This window comes from Mus caroli, chromosome 2 (genome assembly GCF_900094665.2).
Source record: "Mus caroli chromosome 2, CAROLI_EIJ_v1.1, whole genome shotgun sequence".
Taxonomy (NCBI): domain Eukaryota; kingdom Metazoa; phylum Chordata; class Mammalia; order Rodentia; family Muridae; genus Mus; species Mus caroli.
Window position 1 is genome coordinate 11,472,037 of NC_034571.1, and position 24,233 is coordinate 11,496,269.

Sequence of the window (24,233 nt, forward strand, 5' to 3'; positions counted from 1 at the left end):
TTGGGTACTTTCTCTAGCTCCTCCATTGGGGGCCCTGTGATCCATCCAATAGCTGACTGTGAGCATCCACTTCTGTGTTTGCTAGGCCCCGGCATTGTCGAGTTGGTATAGTCTTATGAAGGAGGTTTGCAGTCTCCAGGTGGAGAATCCAGGTGCCTCTAGAAAACCTAGAAGTTAAGTTGATTTTGCTCAAGAACATTGCTTTAGATTTCATAGGAAGATTCCTACAGCTGTAGATGGCACCACTTGAGACTCAGGATGCTCCTCTCAGGTAGGCTTAGAGCTCTTATCATGTTGACTTTAAAGAAGAAAGCACAAAAGTGATCAAGAATGGTGATATAGGGGGATAGTTAGGACTGTGAAGCAGTCAAAAAAGCAAATTTCACACGACAAAAAACTCAAGGAAAGGATAGTGTTTTGTTTTTTGTTTTTGTATTTATTTATTTATTTTTATTAGGTATTTTCTTCATTTACATTTCCAATGCTATCCCAAAAGTCCCCCATGCCCTCCCCCCCACTCCCCTACCCACCCACTCTCACTTCTTGGCCCTGGTGTTCCCCTGTACAGAGGCATATAAAGTTTGCAAGACCAAGGGGCCTCTCTTTCCACTGATGGCCGCCTAGGCCATCTTCTGATTCATATGCAGCTAGAGACACGAGCTCCGGGAGTGTTTTGTTTATACACATAGGTGACAGACATAAAAGCAGAAAGAGAAACTGAAGAGAAGATACAACCCTAAATCAACCTGAGTTAATGAAGTTTTCTTGTAAGCATTAACACAGAGTTACAGTGAGATTTCTGAAAATCAATATAGATGCTCCTGAGATGCCCTGCCCGTAGACATTCGGCTCAACTTGCATTTTTGAACTGTACAATTGGCAATGTGAGTGTGAAGCTAGAGAAGAAGAATATGCATAGGTGAACATATAGTGTGTCTGCAAGGACAAATGCTACAAGCCACCAACTCATCAAGGAGACATTTTATAATGAGCCTGTTCAATACTTATGGAAATGACTGCCAGATGTTCTCCTCTCAAGACGACTCCAGGCACAATGACCCAGAAAGCTCATATGGCAGGGAAGGCAAAAGCTTAACTGCATAGATACCTTCTCTCTGCTGTAATTCCCTGCGCCCAGAAGGAAGGAGATTAAGTGTGATGAGTCCGTTAGAAGTGTGTCTTTCAAAAATGCAGCAACTTTGGACACTAAACCTTCTAGTATTTAACAGTGTCTATCTTGGGATGGGAGAATTCAAGGACATGGCCATGTTTCTCTTTCCACAACAGGTATATTATAGCAACTATTTTATGAGTTTATACTCTTAGACATAGAGTGAGCTCCTAAGAAGAGCAGCTCAGTCTCATTTTAGAAAATAGAGGTTAGTGGATTGCTGCAAATATTCAAAAGATCATGAACAAACATTGGTGAAATGATAGCTAAAGACTGCTGAATTCTTTTCTTCTGTTTCATTTTATTTTATTTTGGGTTTTTGTTGTTGTTGTTTTGTTTTTGTTTTTCAAGGCAGGGTTTCACTATGTAGCCCTGGCTGTCCTGGAACTCATGTTGTAGACCAGGCTGACCTCGAACACACAGAGATCCACTTGCCTCTGCCTCCTGACTTCTGGGAGTCTGCTAAACTCTTTAAACCTGTAAACACCATCAAAATTATTATTCTGTGTAAAAGTTAAACTTGGTCGCTAGCAATGGGCTTTTTCAACTTTACTTCTTTTAAAAGAGAATGAAGAAAGCAAAATTTTGTGTCCTGGGAACATTCTCTTCCTGACGTGATGAGCTTCTTAATGACAGAATCTCTGTTTCGATTTTAGAATTATTTATTTATTTAATGTATATAGCTATTTGGTCTGCATGTCTGTTTGCCTGTGTACCGTGTGAGTGCTGATGCCCAAGGATGCCAAAAGGAGGCAATAATTCTTGTGGGACTCAATGTACAGATAGCTGGGAGTAGTCATGCCTGTGCTAGGAATGGACCTGGGATTCTCTAGAAGAAAAGCCAGTGTTATAAAGCACTGAGCCATCTCACTATCTCTATTTAAAAATAATAATGATGATAATGAGATTTTTATAATGGTAAATCGTATTAGCTTTTATCATTAATTCATGAATAATTTCATGCATGTATATGATTGATTTTTATCAACCCTCATACTCACCCTTCTAACCTCACCAATTCCCTCTTGCCCATTGATGCATTTCCTCCAACAAAGCTCCCACATACCTTCATTTCCCCCTGCCTCACTGCCTGACCTCCATAAGTGTGCGTGCGTGTTGCACTGAGTTTAGAGTTGCTCCCTTAAGCATGAGTCTGGAGTTATTTACTAGAACATGGGCAACATATCAATTGCTAATGAAAGTGACATATCCCTCCCCCAGTGACCGTTACCTTCTCCTAACTCTTGAATGGCTATAGCCCTCACAAAGCCCTCTTGAATGAATGAGGACATAGTGATGAGTCTAGTCCTGCACAGAGCTAGCACAGGTAGCCATATCTGCAATGAGTTCATTAGCAGTTGGCTGTGATTAATGGAGAAACTCAAAACTGATTGACATATAGAAAATAAGCAACTTTGAAGTCCTGAATCTGAACTGAGGAATCTGCAAGCATGTGTATTACCGCTTCTATGGCCCAGAAACACTGGATAAGAAGAAGGAGCAGAAAAAAAAAATATGTAAGAGTTGGAGGATAAAGAAGTGTGCAGCGAGATTGGTGTTCTGGCTAGACATGGCGATTGCACCAATGAGAGGCTTTCTATCTGTATTGAGGTGTCAACTGAACCTTTAGCACTTCAAATGCCCAAAGTGGTAACAAAGGGAACAAGGCTCCCATGGAGTCTTAACTGAGCCTGATTATTTTCCAGTTTGGTGCTACAGATGGGAGAGGCTTTGAAACGTCAGAAATCACCTCTGTGTTGGGAGATTTGTTTGTCCATTTTATATTTTGCTTCAACCAAAAATAATTGCAAAGAATTTCTAAGCCCCTGACACAGTATATTAACTTCATAAAACTATAAATAGGCCATTAATTTATGTCACAATACTGGGTTGGGGTGCAGCCAGTTTCTATTATTATGTAGTCCTTGTCTTACATATTTTCTAGCTTTTGGCTTCTGGAAATCAGTATTTAGTTAAGTGGCCAAAGGAAGGGAAGTGGATGAAGAGGTTCCTATTATCATTTTTTAATTAATTAATTTGTTTATTTTGAGTTGGCATCTCATTTCTTAACCCAGTCTAGTGAAACATGATCCTTTTGCCTCTGTCTCCTGAGTGATGACATTAGAGACACCTGCCACTCTGGCCAGCCAAAATTTAGATGAGGCTGGACAAAGTAGTCCTGTACCCTACTTTGATAGATGCAATCTGTTTTCAAACTGCTTACTTCATAAAACTTGGCAATATGTATTTCTTCTTATGAAAAAATTAAAAACATAACCCCATTCACCCAGGAAATCATATGGTCCCTTCTTAAGCCCCAGCCCCCTTCTCTACAGGAAGAATTTGGACTTGATTATCGTATTCTGTGAATGTTAACATCCTAGTAAATCAACAAGGCTTTGAAATGTCTCTCTATATTCCTATGACAATTCACATACCTATTTTAGTCATGGTTTCTCACTGCAAGAAACAGGCCAGAGCCATTTTGAGCTCCATTAAATCCATTGCTTTATAAAGCTATGATGACTCTATGCCCTAATTAAATGGCCATATCGCTCTGTCTTGCATCTTGTTTATCCAGACTAATTCTAGGTAAGACGAATGGGCGCTTTTCGATCTGTGCTGTGCAGTATTATATGCGATGGTTATTGTGATTATATGAGTTATTATTTATGGCATAGCATGCCTTGTCTTGGGCAGGGAATGGGGAATGGTTTCTCAATGAGAAGACAGTAGATTAAGTGTTTGGGAGATGGCTTCAGCTGGAAGAGAAGCTGACAGGCACACCATGTGCCTGCTACTATAGAATCTGAGAGCCCCTCCCAGCTGTTTACACTTTGGATGGAAAATGGCAGTCTGACTAAAACCAAGAGTGTGATGCTGGCATCTGCAAAGAAGCTTCCTGTGGAGCATGCCCAGTGCACGGAGTGCATCCTCCCTCCCTCCCTCCCTCCCCCGCCCTCCCCCTCCTGAGCTCTAAAGATAAAGCTTGAACTTTATACTTGGAAATATCAGGGCATAGTCTGGGGGGGGGGCGGTTGTTTGCTTGTTTACTTTCATTATGCTAAATGTCCTCGTGAAACTAATTTCTTTTAACAAACCCAGTGCAGGGAAGAGAATCTTTAAGAGCGATATAATGCATTGAGTTTAAACAAGTTGAAGGCAGTCTCTGCACTTGCACCTGTCTTTATTTCGAAAGCAATACAAATTATTAGATTCTGTGTGTGTGTGTTCCCTCTTGAGATGGGAAAATAAGAAGATTCTCCTCAGGCAGAAGTCTGCTGGGGCTGGGAGTGAGAGCCCCAGAGGGAGAAGGGGACTGAGAAGAGGGGCTTCTTAGAGCATGGATAGCAAAGGTGCTAGGATTCTCCAGGGCTCCGCGCGCTCTGAGGATCTGTGCCCTGGGCTGCAGCTGCGGAAGATAAAGGCGCTACCCGGCTCATGAAGGCCACCTGGATCAGGCTTCTGAAAAGAGCCAAGGGAGGAAGGCTGAAGAGTTCGGACATCTGTGTAAGCGAGAGGGCTTTTTGTTCAGGGGGAGACAGTGTTTTCTTCGCTTTTCCGTTGTTGCAGCAAGTGCCTGCGGAGAGGGTGGTTTGATTTAGTTAATGCGCTCCTGATTGCATGAGAGGGAGCTAGGGAGATTCCAGACATTTTTCTGAGCTCCCTTTCCTGCGCTGTAATTTATTGCCAGAGGAAATCTCTCAAGCAGGTGTTGTCGTCCGTAGCCAGCTCTCACTACATATCTGTGTACAGGTATTTTTAAACATGTCCCCGAACGAGGGAGGGGAGCAGGCTGGAGTGTCTTTTACCATATTGTTTGAGAAGGTAGCAGGTGAAAATGATGTAGAGAAACATCCTTAAGGTGATGATGGGAGTTGTATCACGGCAGCAAGATTACAGATTGTTGAAGTTTGGAACTCCTAAGACTTCCTTTGATGCGTTTTGTTGGTCTCTGTGGGTGTAAATACTTGTTCCAGCCCTCAGGCTGGTGTTGGAGTTATCCTTGAAATGTATCAATGCCCTTCAGCTCTGCACTGCACCGCACAGTTGGTTTAATGATAAAAGAACTGGTAGAGGCTTCCAGAAAGGATACTTTCTGGTAAATGAACCTGGGGAAGGAATGGTGTCTTGGTACACACAGCTTACCTTAATGAAGAATGTGCAGGGCGGGCGAAGGGTGTTTTTTCTAGGTGGGTTGCTGCCAAATGGATCGTTTTCTCCCCTTTTCAGGAATTTACAGCCTATTCCAGGAAGCAAACTGCCACACCAGTGAGGCTTTTCCAGTGCACCCATCACTCACTGGATCTATTTAACAATATACATTCTCCTCTGCAGGGTTCGGCAGACTCCTACACCAGCCGCCCATCCGATTCAGATGTGTCTTTGGAAGAGGACCGGGAGGCAGTACGTAGAGAAGCTGAGCGGCAGGCACAGGCACAGTTGGAAAAAGCAAAGGTAAACCCACATCTTTTGGGGGAGGAAGGGCACGGTGCCCCGAGGGGCCTGCCTGTGGATGGATCCCCTGAATCTCCTGCCTGATCCACTGGAGCACACCATCAGCTGGCTTGACACAGGCATAATTGGGGGAAATGTGATATTAATCTTTAATCTTTAATGTTCTCTAATCTAAGCAACTCATTTCCGTAGTGGGAGGTTAAATTAAACACAATCAAAAGGATCTCCAAATACACAAAGAGGAAAAACTGCATGTAAAACCAAAATATTTTACTTCATCTTGCCAGTGAACCATCTCTGTTTACAAAACAGTGTAGATGCTAATGTTTATTTCCCCAGCCTCAAACAACTATAAAGTACACCTACCCCATAAGGGGCTTACAGCGCTCTCCTGATATGTTTGTTTATGCTACTTAGGCAAGTGAAAGCAACAAAGGATTTCATTAATTAAACTGACCTCCCCTAGGGAAAGTTTTTCTTTTTGTTCTATGATGGAGTGTGTGCTCATGGAGGTTGAGCAAATGAAACCCTGTTCTGCAGTCTGCAAGGAGTGCATCCCAGGCTGGACTTCACTCAGGGTATGAACCGGTGACAGAGCTCACTACCTTTAGGATTGGAATTGTATTATCTTCTGCAGACATTTGAATAATAGCTCATTTGAAACCATAGATTGTTGTCCATGATCTATGAGGGTGTCTTGGTTTGTAACTTCTGAGTGAACGTATTTCAAAATGGTTTCTAGTTGTCTTTAATAAAAAATCACTACTAGGAAAAGGAATAAGTAGGGCATTGATCTTGCTAGGAGAAATCAGGGCATCATCACAAGGTTTCTGCCTGTTGCCTAATCTCTAGGAGGAGTAAAATCTATGTGTGTTGCTATGGGAATGGCGGCTTGGCTTGAATGCATGGACAGACCTTGTGTAATATTCATGGCCTCTAGAACAGCTGCTGTCGTGGTTACCAAGCTACTGCTGAGAGACCTTGACTTCTAAAATACAATACGTCTGCATTAACAGCTGGCAGGATCTCAGGGTCTCACAGCCTTAATTGCTAGACAGACCTTAAGAACATCTGTAGAGAGGGCTCTCTTTTCTGGCAGTGAAAAATGGAAAGCAAAATGGAACCTTGTTGCCATTATCTTACCTGTTCCCTGCCACAAATTAGCCATTGGAAGACACTCTAAAGCCAAAGTTAAAGAACTGCAAATAATGGATGCCTGGTAACATGAATATACCACAAGGGTACACTGTCACAAATGTGTTTTGTGGTTGCCTGGTAACATCAATGTACCACAAAGGTACACTGTCACAGATGTGTTTTGTGATTCAGAACCCAATTCCACATTGTATCTTTTGCACCTGAACTTAAAGAAAAGTCAAGGAAAAATTAGCAGTGTTTATTTCAAAAATAAAATGGTTCTGCTTGCAGCTAATTTATACTCATCAAATTTAAACTGTTTTCCATGGTCAGCCTTTTTTTTTCCTACAACCCAATATGTTATAGATCTGACCATCAAATTTTTTAATTGTCCATCCAGGGTATTTTTGTCTGTGGCTGTGCCCTGTTAAGTCAGAGACTCACTGCCTTAGTTACAGAAAATTCCAAGTCTTTCACCCCTAGTGTGCATGAAATTATGGCTGATAAGTCAAGGCAGGTTCACAGTCCTTGTCTCCCTGCCCAAAGAGACTCTAGATGAAAACAAGGTTAAATACGAAAGGGCAAGAAAGACAATTTAAAGCAAAGGCAAAATAATGGGAGAAACCTTTTCCTATGTTTAATGGAAATAGTTTATTTATATCTACTTGTCTGTCAAAGTGGGTCAGAACCTTAGAACTTGATTGTTCTAGTGGCTAAATCTGTGGTGAAAATTTGAATTTGTTCTGAAGAAAAACAGAAGTAGTGAGAGTTAAGCATTTATTTCAGCTCATGCCTGGGTGGGTACTGTCTTTTAATTCTCTTATCTTTGAAGAGAGGATACAAAAGCAGGATAAGAACTATCTACCTCTTTATTTTATAATTGTCTCTCAAATAGAATGATGTTACAAACTGGTGTTTTTCTTGGCCAGTGGATGACATTAATTCATATGTGTGATGTATGTACTGGACTTGGTGCACCTCTGCTTTTGGACCCTGGTCCCATACAAAGAAGAATGACCCTGTCCACTCCCTGCTTTAATGGTACCTATGTGAAATAGAGGAGTTGGCAAATAGTGAAATTAGAATCACTGCCTTCTGGAGTTCAATGACCTACAAAAGGTTATGTAACTGAGCAGTGATGCAGTCACTAGAACCCAGAATTTTCCATATCACTTTGTTTTGGCTCTCTGGAATGGGATGTATTAGGTAGGCAGAGGGCAGACTTGTTTTTGAGGCAAGTTAGTGTCAATTGATGACTTTGGATTTTACCTTGATGTTTCTGGGTCCCAGATGCATTTTTGTCCTTTGCATACATTTTTTTTGTCATCCTTTGCATACACTGTACTCCTAAAGTTCATGCAGTTGGGATTGTTCTAAAAACAAGTAATAACAATTTAATTAGTTCTCACAGTAATCCCCTCTTTATGAAGTTGCATATTGAAATCTAATCTGTCATTTAAAATTAGTTTGACATATACTATAAAAATAAGTATTTCTTGGATGAACCAGAGAAGGATAAATTCTTGTGAAACTGTAACAAGGGCAGTTTTGTACTTAGGTACTGTGGTGATTTCTGGTTCTGGTTATTGGAGGCTAACACTGGAACCCAATTTGTGCAATGGCTCAAATTTGTTCCCAAAGTCCAAACTGAATCCACAGGGTGAATGTTGGAAGGCAGGCCTAAAGGAATGTGTTTTAAGTTATTAAGACTCTACCCTTGAGAAAGTATTAATGTTGCTTCTAAGGAAGTTCCTATCTGAGAAGTGGGTTTCTTATCAAAGAGAGTTTGGCCTCTTTGCTTTATTGCCTTCTCTTTGTTCCTCTGCTATGGGTTGTAACTTTTTCTGTTGCTGGTCTAACATAACCTGACAAAAGCAACTTAAGGAAGAAAGGGCTTAGAATCCCACGGTGCACCATCATGGTGGGAAAACCAAGGAAGAAAAGCTTGAAGCATCTCATCACATCACACCCAATCCAGGACAAGGAGTGGTGGATCATATGCTAATGTCCAGCTCTCTTTCTACATTTTAGGTTGTCCAAGATCCCAGCCAGGGATTGGTGACATCCACCATGGGTGGGCTTACCCACTATAAATAATTACTGTAATCCAGACAAACTCCACAGATACACCCAAGGGCCCATCTCCTGGTCATTCTAGATTTTGTCAAGCTGACAACAGTAAGCATCACAGTCCCAACTGTGATGGCAAGCAGCCTGATTTCTCACTTTTTGATCTCAAGAAGTATAAGAAATAAATTTATAATTGGTATTTAATAAAAAAAAAATTAAGAGACATGGGATTAAATGCCTATGATACCAGACATGATAGTTCATGTCTATAACTCTAGAGTTGATAAGAGTTCAAACCCTGTTTGCACAGCATTTTGGACTCTGTGACTGCCTGCATTTTCTTACATATGTTTTTATTGCTCATGCAATGGCTTCTATCATTACTACATTTTTTGATGTCAAAAATACACTTTTCAACTGTATTTCACATTTGACAAATGTATCAATTAGGAGGCATTTGGATTACTTATGCTTTTCAGCATTGTGAATAATCCTGCTGTGAACATTTGTATATAAGTTTTTTCATGAGTGAAAAATACTTTAATTCATTATGTGTTGTCTTAGTTTGTCTTGTTGCCAACTTGATATACCTGTGAAGAAGAAATCTCAATGGCCTCCATCAGATTGGCTTGTGGGTGCCTGTAGGGAATTTTCTTTGGGCATTGATGATTGATGTAAATCCCTAGGCAGGTGGTCCTGTGCTGTATAGGAAGGCTGCTGACTGCAAACCTGTGAGCAAACAGGGAAATGGTATTCCTTTGTAGTCTCTGCATCAAGGTACTGCCTTGACTTTAACCTGTAAGCCAAATAAACTCTTTCTTCCCAGAGTTATATTTGATCTTGGTGTTTGATCAAAGCAACAAAGAGCAAACTAGGACATATATCCAGTTTGTGTATATATCTAGATCTGAAATTGTTGAATCACACTTTTTTTTATTGAAAGAATAATGTTCTTTTTCACCCTCTGCAATTGTCAAGATGATGTCATCTGCCCTGTAGGTTGACTATGTTGGGAAATCTGGTTGGAGAAGGGATTGGAGAACACAGATATAATAATCTGGGTGTGATGTTTTCAGTTTTGACAGCTCTTTTCAATATGCCTGTCTATTAAAAGGGTTGTACTTGGTATGGTTGATATGTAGACAAGACCTTAAGACCAGAGCCACAAAGGACAAATAGGAAGTCTTTTGCCTACTGAAAGCTTCTGTTGTTTGAGGAGAGATGTCATATAGGTGAAACAAATTACCTGGATGGATAGAAAGGTCCAGTAGGAAGGAAAGGAAGGCATTTTACTCAGATGGCTAGGATAAAGAATCTTCTTAGAAGGAGCAGTATCTTACAACTAGACCTTCCAGGATGCACAACTGAAGCTTCATGTCTGAAAGAGAAAGTAAGTAGAGCATGAAGCAGCGAATACACCACCTAGCTCCTGGGGATACAAAGTTTATAAAGGCAGCTGGAAGACACTTAGCCTTCCAACAAAAGGTTAAGTTTTTTAAGCTCTTGCCAACTGGAAATGTCTTTGTTATACCCTCACATTTAATTACTAGTTTGTCTGGGTATAATGTTCAATAATGAAAACCATTTGCCTTCAGGTTGGCGAAGGCACTGACCTGTGGTTTACTTTCCAGAGCCGTCTCAAGCACAGTGGTATTCTATGGCTATGATGTGGGTATGTTCAGTTCTGTGCTCGAAGAATTTTGTTTCCTTTGGTGTTTGGACAGCTTGGTGTGATGTGCCTTGGTGTGAATCTTTTTGTTTATTGCACTTGGCTTTTTATACACACATTGAAAAGGGCCAGCCACTTCAGTTCTAGAAAAAAAAATCTCAGTTTTTCTTTGATTATTGTCTTCTCGTTCTCAGGTGTCAGATGTTTGACAAAAAGAATTCTTCTGAAGTAGTTTTCTCTCTATTGTTTTGTTCTTACATTTTTTAAAACGTATTTTCTAATGCATCGACTAGAACTTTTATTTATTGTGAAATTTTTAATTCTTATTGAAATGTGTACTTTCTAAGATCTAGAACCTGGCTATATATGTCTCTTAAGTATTGGCACATTCCCATCAGCATGAATTTGCTTATTGTTCAAAGATACATTAGCTTACATTGCCTGTTCTCTTCATGATAAATAAATGTAGAGATGCTCCTGGGCCTGTATCATGCTGGGCAGGTACAGTCACATATCCCAATACTATTATTACTCTACTCACTTCTGCTGTTAGTTGACACCTTCTGCCACTTGTTTTGACTTTTGTCTTGGTAGCCTCTTGCCTTCTAACAGGCTGAGTTAGACCTTCATATGGTATTCTGAGCACTGCATTAAAAGGAATCTGGATATTTGACTCAGTGGTTGTGATTGCTTAGTAGAGGAACAGAACCAATAGAGTGGCCATATATTAGAGAGGGATATTTTTAGATTGGTTTACATGGCCATGGTCTTGTTAGCCCAGCCTAGCAATGGCAATTACGCACTGGAGATGTTAGGAATTGGTAACTTCTTAATTCACAAGGCTGAATGCTGGTACTCAAAGACTGGAGGATTCCTGTAGAACCATGGGTCTTCAATTCATATCGGAAGGTTGAAGGCACTGGGGTCCATTGTCAGCAGAGGATGGCAGCAACAGCAACAGAATAGATGAATTTTCCAGAAGGCCATAAGGGCCGTCAGCAAAAGTCAAAGCCTTTTCCCCAGACCTCCTTATAGCAACTAGGCCCCCTCTGGAAGGAAGGTGCTGCCTATAGTCTGGGGACATTTCAGTTAATCAAGAGAAGCCTTCATAGGCATGCCCAGATACTAACCTAATCTAGTTAGTGTCTCCAGAGGCTCGTCTCATGGGTAATTCAAGGTACTGTCAAGTTGATATTCAGTACTAACCATCCCCCCTAATGTATGCATGACCATGAGCTGTATCAGTGCCCCCCACACCCCAAGCTTAACAAAACAAGAAAGAAGAAGCTCCAGGGTGATCAGCATTCTCCTCTTGTGTCACACTTGCTAGTGCTGTGTTGGCTGAAGCAAGTCACAAGAATGAGCTTGGATCAGTGTAGACAAGGAGCTGCATAGCACATGGATTGATGCTGACAGCTGCCCTGTCCCTTTTCCATTCTTCCTTCCTTTGGAAGAAGAAATGCCTCTACCTTTTAGCGTCAACAGCTCTGTCACCTCTACAATCCTGGTACTTTTTTTTTCTTTTTCCGTGTACTACCAACCTTGTTACCCAAACTTTGTCCTCAATTTCTTTAATTCTATTATGTCTTAACTTTTAACTGCTTGAACATGATTTCTTCATTGATGATCTCTCATGATATTTCTGTGATATTTCTGTCGCCATGTTTCCTGACCTTCAATTAAGCTTTCTGACTTCTCAGCCTGTCCCCACTTTTTTTTTTTTTTTTTTTTTTTTTTTTTTTNTTTTTTTTTTTTTTTTTTTTTTTTTTTTTACTTCTCTGGTCTTCTAGTTATGTTTCTATTCATGTGATAAAGATGGTAGTAACCAAAAGCAACATGAGAAGAAGGAGGTTTATTTGGCCTTACAAGTTGAGGTTCATCATTGAGATAAGTCTAAGCAGGAACCTGGAAACTGGAACTGAAAAAGAGGCCATGGAGGAATGCAGATTAATGGTTTTCTCTTTATGGCTTGTTCAGCCTGTTTTCTAACACAGCCCAGGACCAGCAGTAGCACCATCCACAATGAACAGGGCCCTCCCACATCCTCAATTTTGATTAATGAATCAAGACAATGCCCCATGATCTAATGGAGGCAATTTGTCTATTGAGTTTCCCTCTTCTGAGCTATGTCTTTAGGTTTGTGTTAAGTTCACAAAACCTAAACAGCACACCTGACAAATCTATTGTGTTATGGATGCTGACTATAGTAGAAAAATGCCTACGTCATTAACTAGCCAGGCGATTTCTCTTCAGATATTCTTTGTATATGTGTATGTCTGTGTGTGTGTGTGGTATGCTACATGTGTGAGTGCACAGGCATGTATGCCAAGAAATGCACATTCAGAGGCCTTGGAAGGACATTGGTAGTCATCCTCTTTCTCTTTCTACCCTCATTTTGGAACATTGTCTCTCACTGAACCAGGATCTCACTGTTTCAGCTTGCCTCCATTAGATCATGGGGCATTGTCTTGATTCATTAATCAAAATTGAGGATGTGTAACTAAGACACAGTTAGGTCATTTTTCCCACTTGTAAAATGCTAGTGATTCTTGCTTCTTAGAACTGCAGTGCTGACAACCAACCTTGTGCGAGGTAACTTTTGCCTCCTGAACTTCCCTTTACTTTGGACTTCTTGAGATGGGCTTGGGAACTAGTGAATGGGCTGCCTCTCCTCACTAAGCCTGATGTCTAGGGGGTAGCTTTGTAACCAGAAATTATAATACTCTCCTTGTTGTCTTTGAGTTAACTGCTTCTACAATACACTACTTTATACAGTCACCACCCTGCTCACATTACTAGTTTCTAATTTGGTGTTGAGTGCTGTGGAGCAGATTTGTGACTTCTAATAGCTGCAGACTTGATTGGGATATGGCCAGCATTGCCACTCATAAGTCAGATCAGGCTGGGTCGTGGTGACAGCTCAAGTTCCATCCCTACACATTCCTATGCCCAGAGCATACTTTCTCTCTCTTGAATTATTACTGAGTTCCCTCTAAAGATGTGCCTTGTACTTTATTGAACAGAGCTGATTGCTTCCCCAGAAACCAAGTCCAAACTAATGCTCTTTTCTGAGGCTCTTTTCTGAATGGATTTGCATAATTTGGGAATAAACTCAAATTCTGCTTGCTATATCTTTAGGTCCATGAAAAAAATGCCTAGGTAGTCTACCTATATCAGTGAGCTCTGAGTTTATTTAAGAGACCCTATCCCAATGAATAAAGTAGAAAGTGAGGGAAAAGTCCATGTTAGCCTCAGGCCTTTACACATATATACACATATGCACACTCCCTATACTACATGTGTGCCCATAGACATTTGAACACATACATGCAAGTACGCATACACCACACTTGTATGCAAGCAAAGCAAAGCAAAACAATAACAACAACAAAAATAAGACCCTGTACTCTTGGCTAAGAAGCCTTATAAGAACATAATAACAACACTGCTGGCCATTTCAAAACCATAAATGGATAGGGGAAAGAGGATTATAAACTTTATGGCTCAAGCCTTTTTCTTTTATTCTCTTAAAGCACTGTAGCCAAACATCTTTACTATATCATAAACAGAGCTATAAATACACTGCCATTTCCTTGCCTGTCCCCCTCTGATATGAACAGGGATCAACACAATAACCCTTATGCAAAGCTGGGTGGAGTCTTCCCTTTGTTTTCCTGAGTTTTGTCCCAAGGCAGCTGAATAAAAAGTAGCAGAACTGTGGTAGAGTAGAATTAATTAAACAGCACAGGATGGGTGGTATTGCGTTGAGAAGAGCTAGAGGGAAGTCCAGCTTATATGTGGCTTTTTCCCTCAAGAGGGTCATAATCTATATGTGATTCTGTTAATGTGTGTCACTGTTCTAAGTAATGTGAACATTATGAGGCTGATAGCCTTGTTACAGGACATATGCTCTAAGGGTGTTGAGCAGGTAGACTTCACTACTACTGTGCTGGAGAAGGTTCAGAGGGAAGTAAGGATTAAGATGGCACCTTCTATCATGTGACCTTATCTGTGGGGACACAAGCTTTTCTGGTCAGTTATGTTATCCCAGAAGGTGAGCAAGAGAGTTGCTACCTGAGGAGGTAACACAGAACATGGTCTTCTATTCTTCTTCAAGGTTAAGTCTCAATTAGCCTTGTCTTCAATTGAAGTGTTAGTGTTGCTCCCCAAACCTGTGTGGGTGCATGTGCATGCTTCTGTAAGATGTTGGTATTTGTATGGATAGGTACTTATGCACACCATGCTTGCAGAGGGCAGAAATCAACCTTAATCTCCTGCATTAGAACACAGTCCACCTTTGGTTTTGTTCATTTGTTTGTTTGTTTGTTTTAAACTGTCTCTCAGTGGTACTTGGTGTTAACTGATAAAGATAGATTGGCTAGGGAGCTCCCAGAATTCTTCTGTTTCTGCCTCACCAGTGGTGGAGTTACAGGTACAGCCAGCTTTCTACCCAGGGTAGAGGACCTGAAGTCACATGTTGATGCTTGTGAGGCAAGGATATTTGTTACCGCTGAGCCACCAACAGGTAACAATTACTGCTTGTGCTAATTTAGAGTCTCTGTCAAATTTTCTACTGAATAACTAACCTGCCTCAGTCCATGTAACTCTTCCATAGGAGAAAAATGGGAATCTAGAGCAATCCCATGCTATCAATGAAGAAAGTATGATATTGAACAGTGTCATCCAAGGTCATTGATCTCCTAACTGGCAAAATTATTGTAAAAGCTCAGCTTCCATGCCTAAGTTCTTTTACCTAACCAGTCACCCCACTCCTTTCTTAGAAACACTTTGTTTTTTAACTATGAACTTCAAAATAAAACAGAGCAAACATCAAAATCATTTTAAAGGTCTAACTAATACCTATGTCTTTTTCTATTGAGTGTAGGTAGGACAAATGGAGTTCACAGTCAGAGTACTTACTGCACTTTCCCTGCATTTTATGATTTGACTAACATCTATGTGATGGACTTGAAGTTCGTCTTCACTCTGTAAAAGCTAAGTGTGTGTATGCACACATGTGAGGGACAAGGATACCTGTACATACATATGTGCCTGGGTGCATGTGTGGAGGTCAGAAGACAACTTGTATAAGCTGCTCTCTCTTTGCATCCTGTGAGTCTTAAAAATCAAAGGCATGTCCTCAGGCTTAGAAGGAGTTGCCTTCACCCTCCAAGGAATCTGTCCAGCCTCCATCTTCACACTCTAAACAAACATCTTGTACTAAAATTTCTCATGTAGTGAGTTGTTAAAGAAAGATCAGAGCATATGTATAGGCTATTCTTGGTTAGTTGAAGATAGGACAGTCAAGTGTGCGAAACTCCAGTGCTATGGATTCTGTAGAGCAATGGAAATACAACCAACGACTTGGGAATTAGGTTATAGAGAGAATGTGGAAGAGAAGTTAGAGTATGTAAGGGAGGGATGACTGGAATTGTAGTGAAATGATTTAAGAGATTTCATCATTATCTCTTTATAAAGAAAAATGAAAGAAACAGTCTACAATTATAGCAGACAAAAATGAAAGTCTGACTACTGACTATTAAGAAGAGAGCAATATTATAAAGGAAGGTTAGGAAACTACTGTCATGATGATTTAAAAAGAAATATTTATGGCTTTAAAAAAATGTAACTGTTATTAGGAAAGACAATGGGTTACACAATTAACTATCAAAATGATTTATATTACCATGATTTCTGCCAAATGTTCTTTGTACTGATATTTATTTGCAAAATTAACATGCATTTTTGAATGCCATTTCTTATATATTTGAGGGTCAAACCATGCTTACCATGCCCTCCCGAGACATAGGATAAGTGGGTGGGGAAGAAGCTAGACAAAAATGGAGACAGTCTGCTCCTTAGGATTTAAGTTGAACTTCCTGGATTTGTAAGCAATTGATTATTCCCTTTCTTCCCAATAGAAACTGTAATCATGCTTAAGTGAAATGGTACAGAATCCGTTGTTTCCTGGGTTTAAGTCAATCAAGATTCCTTTCATATGAGAGTCATATTACAGAGGTTTATTGTTGTTGTTTTGGCTTGAGGGGTTTTCTTTTTGGCTTGTTTGTCAAAGAACTCAGTGTCTCACACAACAAGCTCAGTTCAACTAAGAGAGATCCTTGATAATGCCTAATAGAACAAAGAATGTCACAATAGCCATGTAGCAGGCTGTTTGCTTTCCCTAAGTGTCTGAGTCCCTGCTTCAATTTGTAACTGATCATATAGTGGATGAGCAGGATGGGGGTGGAGGGTCCTTTGAGCAGCTAAAATTCTCTACATGCTGTATCACTGCCCTTCATGGATCACATCTGTGTGAGGTGCCCACCTTGTGGTGCTATGTGATAGTCTGACCATATACCTGGTAGTCACAGGATCAACAAATGATACTTGGGAGTCACTTCTCTCCTTCCACTGTAGATTATGGGTATGAACAGGCTCAGGCTATTCAGCAATCAGTCCCTTTTGAAGTGTCAAACTCAAAGACCAACTATGTGGTAAATGGAGTATAAAGACTGTGCATGTGTGTACATATGTGTATATATGTGTGTGTATGTGTATGTATGTGATATATATAATAGTGTAAATATATGTATGTATATATATGGTGATTAAGCCTTGGCTGTCATCTAAGAACAAACTTAAATAGCAATATGATGTACAATGTCATTTATCCAACTCTGTAATTTCAAATGTATGCTGTGAATGTGTTGTGTAGTCAGCTGGTAAAGTACTTGCTGAGCCCTAGCTCCATCCCCAGCAACACCTACACCAGGTGTGGTACACACAACTATGATCCATGCTCTCTGGGGGTGATGGCAGGAGGATATTGATTTCAAGATCCTCTTTGTCAATGGGGAAAGGTCAAGACCTGCTTAGAATACAAAAGATCTTGCACATTCCCACATCTACTCCCCAATTGTGTTTAAATAAAATAATATCAGCAGCATGGCTCAGCAGATAAAGGTAATTACTACCAAGCATGAAAACATGAGTCACATCCCTGGGTCTACATTAGAAGGAGAGAATCTTCTCTCACAAGTTGTCTTCTGACAACTCCACATATGCAGTGTGAAAGCATGCATAGTCCATGTCACACATGCTCTGTGAATGGTAGGTCTAGTGTATCTTATTTTTAAAATACTTTTCTCTAAAATTGAATGTATATGCATAAGTGTTCGTATATATTCAAATTCATATATATATATGTGTGTGTGTGTGTGTATATATATATATATATATATATATATATATATATGTCACTTACACACAGTCTTCTCTGTATCTCATTTACCACATTGAAGAGCTTTGAGGTGACATTTCAAAAGGACTGATTGCCAGACAACACTGATGACCTGAGCATCATTTCCAGAACCTACTTTACCAATCAACTACACATTCACAGCACACATTTGAAATTAGAGTTGGATTAATGACATTGTACATCATCATATTGCTATTTAAATTCGTTCTTAGATCACAGTCAAGGCTTAATCACTCTATGTGTGTATGTGTGTGTGTGTTTGTGTGTATACTATATACATATATATATATATATATATATATATACACACACTATAATTGATGTATATGTAATATATCACATATATACATATACATGCACATATATACACATATATATACACACACATGTACACACATGCACAGAGTACATGTACTACATTTACCACATAATAGATCTTTGAGTTGGCATTTCAAAAGTGAAATTGATGGAGAGAAATGACTCCCAAATGTCAGTTCCTCTGACTTTCGGGTGTCTGATCTGATATGCTTTCTCCTTCTCTCTTCCTTTTCCCCTCCTCTTACTTCTTTCTCTCCCTCCTTTTCTTACTCTCTTACACATACAATAATAAATAGACAAAGAATGGCAAATAAATAAATAAATAAATAAATAAATAAATAAATACTATCAGTTTGAGTTGATGCTCTTCCATAGGACCCAGGTTTAGTTCCCAGAACCTTCATGATGCTCACAGCCCTGGCACTTCACTTCTGAAGGATTCATTGCCCACTTCTGACCTCCATGGACATCAGGCTTGCACATGGTACATATACATACATGTAGGCAAAAACCACTAACACAGAAAATAAAAATCAACAAAACTAACTGTGGCAGCACATATCTTTAATCCCAGTTCTTGGGAGGCAGAGCCAGGGAGATCTCTGTGAGTTCAAGACCAGCATGGTCTATACAGCAATGCATACCATACTAGTACAGAAAGGATGCTCTTGTTTAAGAAACAATATAATTGTTCTTCTCTATAGTGTTCCATATCAAAAATAGTTTTGAATATATGGTACCTTTATGGGCTGTCTTCAGAGACAGTCAGCTTGTATTCCCACAGCATGGTTCACTTTTGCGGGGTCTTCACAGACCTCCTAAGAATATATAAACTATGAGACTCTCATGGTATTAACCTTAGCTATCTTTCAGTCAAGATGACTGATGCCAAATGACTATGGGTGTGGGGAGTGTTTCCCTTTGCTATGGGATACTTGAGAACAGCCCTGTGTGTGTTCCAAACTCTGGTCTCAGCTGTCATGTTTAGTCTAGCATGAAAGTGGAGACCGGGTAAATACACACTACTCTAAATACTTTCATGTTCTGTAGCTGTTGGTCATGTTCTAGTTTAAACAGTTGCCAAGGATTAGCATTTCAGTATTTTGCTTTTGAGATTTTTAATGGTCTGTAGGGAAGTAAATCAAATGGAAAGGTCCTCTCCCATTTGAGGAGTGGAGGGCAGGGTGGGAACTAATCTCCTCTGTGGTTTTGGCTGGCCATGTGCCGATGCTGGTTTACTGGTTTGTGGCTTCTAATTTGCTTTATCTTGTGTTAACGCACATAAAATGTAATTGCCATAGTTTTCCTGTTTATTCTTTCCTAAATTATCTGTCAGACTTAGAAAACTACATGAGTTAACTTGACAAAAGAGACCCTGTCTGCCTGTGGTCACAGAAAGACAGCTGAGGACCTCTGATTCCCTATTCTCCTTTCTCCTGGATTACATGGATGGCTCTCTAGCTTCAACAAAACAACAACAACAACAATGGGCATTTTTGTGGCTAAAGGTTAAAAGTTCCATAGACACATTCCCTGCTCTTTGGCACCTATGTGTCCTATTACCAAATGGCTTGTTGCTCTGTCCATCTCTTCCATCTTCAGAAAACTAGTTTGCATTTCTCCCACTCTATGATAACATTATCTGTTTCTCTTCCCAAGCACACACGACTTGCATCAACTAAGACCTTCCTGGACACTTGTAATTAATTCTTTTTTGATGTTTGCAAATAGTTGGAGAGGAAATGAAACATGGGATCTGTTAAGTAACAGGGAATGTGTACAGAAACTCTAAAACTTTGGATGTAATCATATTTTGTCATCATTAGCTTATAACATAATGATGTTATAGCTTTTATAAATTACACATTTATTTATTCTCACTCCCCTTCTGTGTTTGTATGTGTTCCATAACAAGAATACTTTAGAATATATGATACCTTTATGGGATTTCTGCAGAGAGTCAGCTTGTATTCCCACAGCCTGGTTGACATTTACAGGGTCTTCACAGGTGTGTACGTGTGTGTGTGTACAAATGAATGTTCTTGTGCCATATCATGTGTGTGAAAGTCAGATGGCCACTTTCAGGGAGTTTGTTCTCTCCTTGTACCATGTGGGTCTCAAGGAATGAAACTCAGATCAGCAGGCTTCAAAGCAAGTGTGCTTAATTGCTGAGGCTCCTCCTGAGTCCTAAGGCTCTGTTTTCTCTCCACAAGAAGTGACCTGAGCAGATACTGAGGACATACTCTTAACTAGACCTTCTTCTCTCCAGCCTGCTGTACTGTGGGACTATATGCTGACTCTCTTCATTTGAAATAGACTTTCATGTACCCACATTTAGCCTTGAACTCACTAAGTCTGGCCTTAAATAAATTGATGCTCTTGCCTCCACCTCCCTACTATGTACCACTGTGTCCAGTTTATGCAGAGCTGGGTCTATGAACAGGTGTAACATAATCTTTAGCTAACTTTGTTGTTATGGAATCATTTCAGGCAGAGGTAAAATGAGGATATCTTTTCAGAAAATCTTATTTTTCATGCATAGGCCTCTACCTCTTATGCTGTACTAGTGCACAGGTGAAGGCAAAGTGAGCCACTAGCGCCCATAAGGGAAGCAAGCTTTAGAATAAAGAGAATTTCTCCTCTGGATTGCCAGATTCCTCACTGACAACTTCTGAGGCCTTCTGTTACCTTCCAGAAAGATCCATCCACTCCAACCATTGGTAACTGTTCTTTTGTAGAATGTTGAGACTAAACCAGTTGGATTTCATCCTGCAAAATTGATATGATCTCTCTATATTTTTTTTCTACAAACAAGTATCCTAACTTCTCAATTCTTGTCAGGTTTGATTGTTGTCATATAGAATAACTAGTGAAAAGAGGACAAGAGGGGGACACAAGTATGCAACGTGAAAAATGTCTACTTTACTGTCCTGAGATAACTACAAGACCATTGAGTTTCAAGAAGAAAATATAGGCTAAACCACAAAATTCACTGAAGAACTTCATGGCTATTGGAAGAGTTCTCTTATGTGTGATTCATAAACTGTGAGAGCAAACTGGTATGCACTGGTAGCTTTTACTACAAGTGTTGACTGAGACTACAATAAAGATTTATTGAAATAGGGTGTCATATTGACTTTTCAATTTTATTTTAATAACTTAATATATGGGATGATTTATACATTTATAACCTTTGCATTATAGTCATAATTGTAGATTTTGTGGTTGCATGTGTGCATATAGTCTAGTAAAATTGTTGTGAAATAAAGTATGTATGTCTTTACCTCTTGTGATGATTAGTCATAATTGTGTCCATTTGACCAGCTGAGATATTCAGCTTCTTGTACTGAATAACTACTGAATATTTGGACCTTCTCTTGGAATACTGCCATTGTTAGGTTACCTGGACCATAGTGGTAGGTTGTAATCTGGATTCATAAGCCAAATAAATATTTTCCTTCCCCTTAAAGCACCTTCTGTTGGGGTATATTGTCACAACAATAGAAACAAAACTAGGGTGCCTTTACTAACAAAATTGTCTAGATGATACCAGGATAAAAATGTTCATTCTGTTCTATGTTCTCCTACCCTGACAACATTTAGTATCAGATTAAATTTTCTTGCCTATCTCACAAGTGTGAACTTTAAATTGTATTGTGGTCTAATTTGTGTTTCCATGATTACTTATAAAATTGGACATTTTTTCCTTTGTTTCTAACTTTTGTTCCCCAGTGAAATTACTGTGCATAATTTTGGGCTAATTGACATTCAAATTGTGTTTTCTAAGAACTGATACAAGAACTTGATGTTTTCCTGTTCGCACTATTTTTGCTAATTATATTTGCTGAAAGACTTTGAGTCATGGCTTCTCCTCTCTCATTTCCTTATTGTGCTCAATGCAGTCAAGTCACATGGATTTCTTTTCTGTCTGTCTAATTTGGGGGTCTTTGGAAAGAAGTTTTTACTATCTGTATTCGTGACAACTTCTGTCTTTATTTCTAGTAGTTTAAAATTTTGTCATCTGTATTGAATTCCTTAGTCTCTCTAAAGTTAGTTTTGGTGTTTTGTGTGAGGTAAGGATGTGATTCACTTAGGATACCTATTTTTTTATAGGTACTTTTATTTAGTGGCTTCTCTCTCTCCATTCTGAAACACTTACTCAGCTGTAAGTCACTTTCCCATCTCTGAGTAGTCGGGATCTACCTCCTTTCCTGCTGTTGCTTTCCTTCTGCCTTACCCTAATCACTGCAGTGTGAAAATAATACCCGATACAGCTTCAGCTTTTCACCTTGCTCTAGTTTTCAACATAGAATCAATGGCTCTTGCATCTTTTTTATTGTATTTAAATTTTAGATATCATATTTTTTTACATCACCCAAAGAAAGGAAGAGGAAGAGGGTGAGGGAGAGAGGGGAAAGGAAACAAAAGGAAGACTCAAGTGTACTGTTCTGAGATTTGGGCATTAAAGTAAGTCTCTAGATAAACTTGAAAGAAGATGCCCATGTTAGAGTATTGGGTCATTTTATTTGTGAGAAAGAAATGTTTTTACTAATTTTATTCATAAATATTTTACAGGTGTTCCTATAAAAACTAAAGTGAAAAAATTACATTTTCTAAATCCTTACCCAATCTCAGGTTAAGCTGAGGTCAGCTTGACACTCAGGGACACACAGTACTTATGAGAACCATAACTCACCTGCCCACCGTTGTGATCCTTCTGTAACCTCAAGGCTTTCTGCTCCCGTCCCTGTCAACAGTGATACCATGGTAACACAGCTGTGCCCTATTTTTGTAAAACCTTCGTACACTTTCATGCTTGTCAATAGGCACTGCACTTGCATCAAGAGACAGTGCCCAACCTGTAGTTTTTGCCTTTATAACCTGACCTCGTCCACTCGGCTTCACCAACTTGGGCTATTTCTTTAGATTTGTAGTCTCAAGTATATATACCCCAGCTATGTCTGTGTGGCTCAATAAAAATTTCAAGTTCATAAAGGACTTGTCCTAGCTCTTTCTCTTTGGCATAAGAGCATGGTCTCTAGCATTTCAAAAAAGACTATGGAGCTGAATTGTCTTGGCAAGAGCACACATAGGATTCTGGTGTCTTTTGAGTTATGACTCAAAGAGTTTCTGGTGTGTCCTGGGTGAGATCACATCTGATAAGGTAAAGCTCTAGATCCACAAGGTGACAGAGGAAGTTAAAATGTTTTTACTGTGAATAAAGGTTTAGGGTTTTATTTGTAAGCTTTCCAGAAGCCATCGTAATAGTATTCAGGCCATAAGTATGGTTCATTGGTCTTCTTAGTTGGTAATATCTCTATGTAAAAGAAAGTGTCTTCCTATAGGCAACCTTCACAGTGAATTATTAACTACATCAGACTTCTCAATTCTTAGCTAGTGAAGGACTTCTTTATCTTTCCTTGTCAACAGGGAAACTCTAAAATAATTAGACTTGAGTGAGCATATATGAACCTATTATAAGAACCCCAGAGTCATGCAAAATGCTTATTTTTTTTTTTTACTTTCAATAGTGTATAGAGGGAGAGGGAAGACATTTTTTATTTCTTTTAATTAAAAGTTATATTTAAGAATTAGAGGAACATTTTAGATGAATGTCTAAAAATGTCTCAGTACAATTCAGTGTCTCTTTAAGTGGACAAAATAATATGTTCTGACTTGGGAATTGTGTTGTTAAGACATGTTCCCCAGAAGAAATTATTTAGAGGACTGGACATAATTCTAATGCAAATGAGGTGGGGCAGTACGATAAGCATATACTATCCAATTCCTGTGTATATGCCTGAAAATATGTATGTGTTTGCATTAAACATATCAGCCAAGAGAAATCTTTTAAGGTAATCTCTATGATTTGCATTGAGTCTAGTCAGATTCTCTCACATTTATGATTATATGCAAATGTTCCTTTATCTGAGATTGCATGACACCCAGTGTAGCACACAGTTCATGCTGGCTTGCTAGCTTTTCCCATTCTTTCTCACTTGGTTGGAAGTATGGAATAAATCTGCTTTCTTATGAGTGTCTAAAGTAAACCCCAAGCTTTTCCCTAAAGTCTTTATACTGTTCCCAAAACACCTATTGTGCCTTTTCTTTTTTTTTTTTTTTTTTTTTTTTTTTTTTTTTTTTTTTTT

General features: G+C 39.4%; 1 protein-coding gene across 16 annotated transcripts in view; it reads left to right on the forward strand.

Annotated features, from left to right (window-relative positions):
- The window catches only part of Cacnb2 (calcium voltage-gated channel auxiliary subunit beta 2), a 385,021-nt gene that overhangs the window by 272,550 nt on the left and 88,238 nt on the right, over positions 1–24,233 (forward strand). For 12 of the 16 annotated variants that reach the window (XM_021156785.2, XM_029473857.1, XM_021156782.2 and 9 more), the window contains one exon: positions 5,510–5,629. In XM_021156785.2, the coding sequence (XP_021012444.1) occupies positions 5,510–5,629 (120 nt within the window). Of the gene's footprint in view, positions 1–4,191; positions 4,682–5,509; positions 5,630–24,233 lie in introns of those variants that run through there. The other 4 variants (XM_021156786.2, XM_021156787.2, XM_029473861.1 and 1 more) reach the window with 1 other exon arrangement.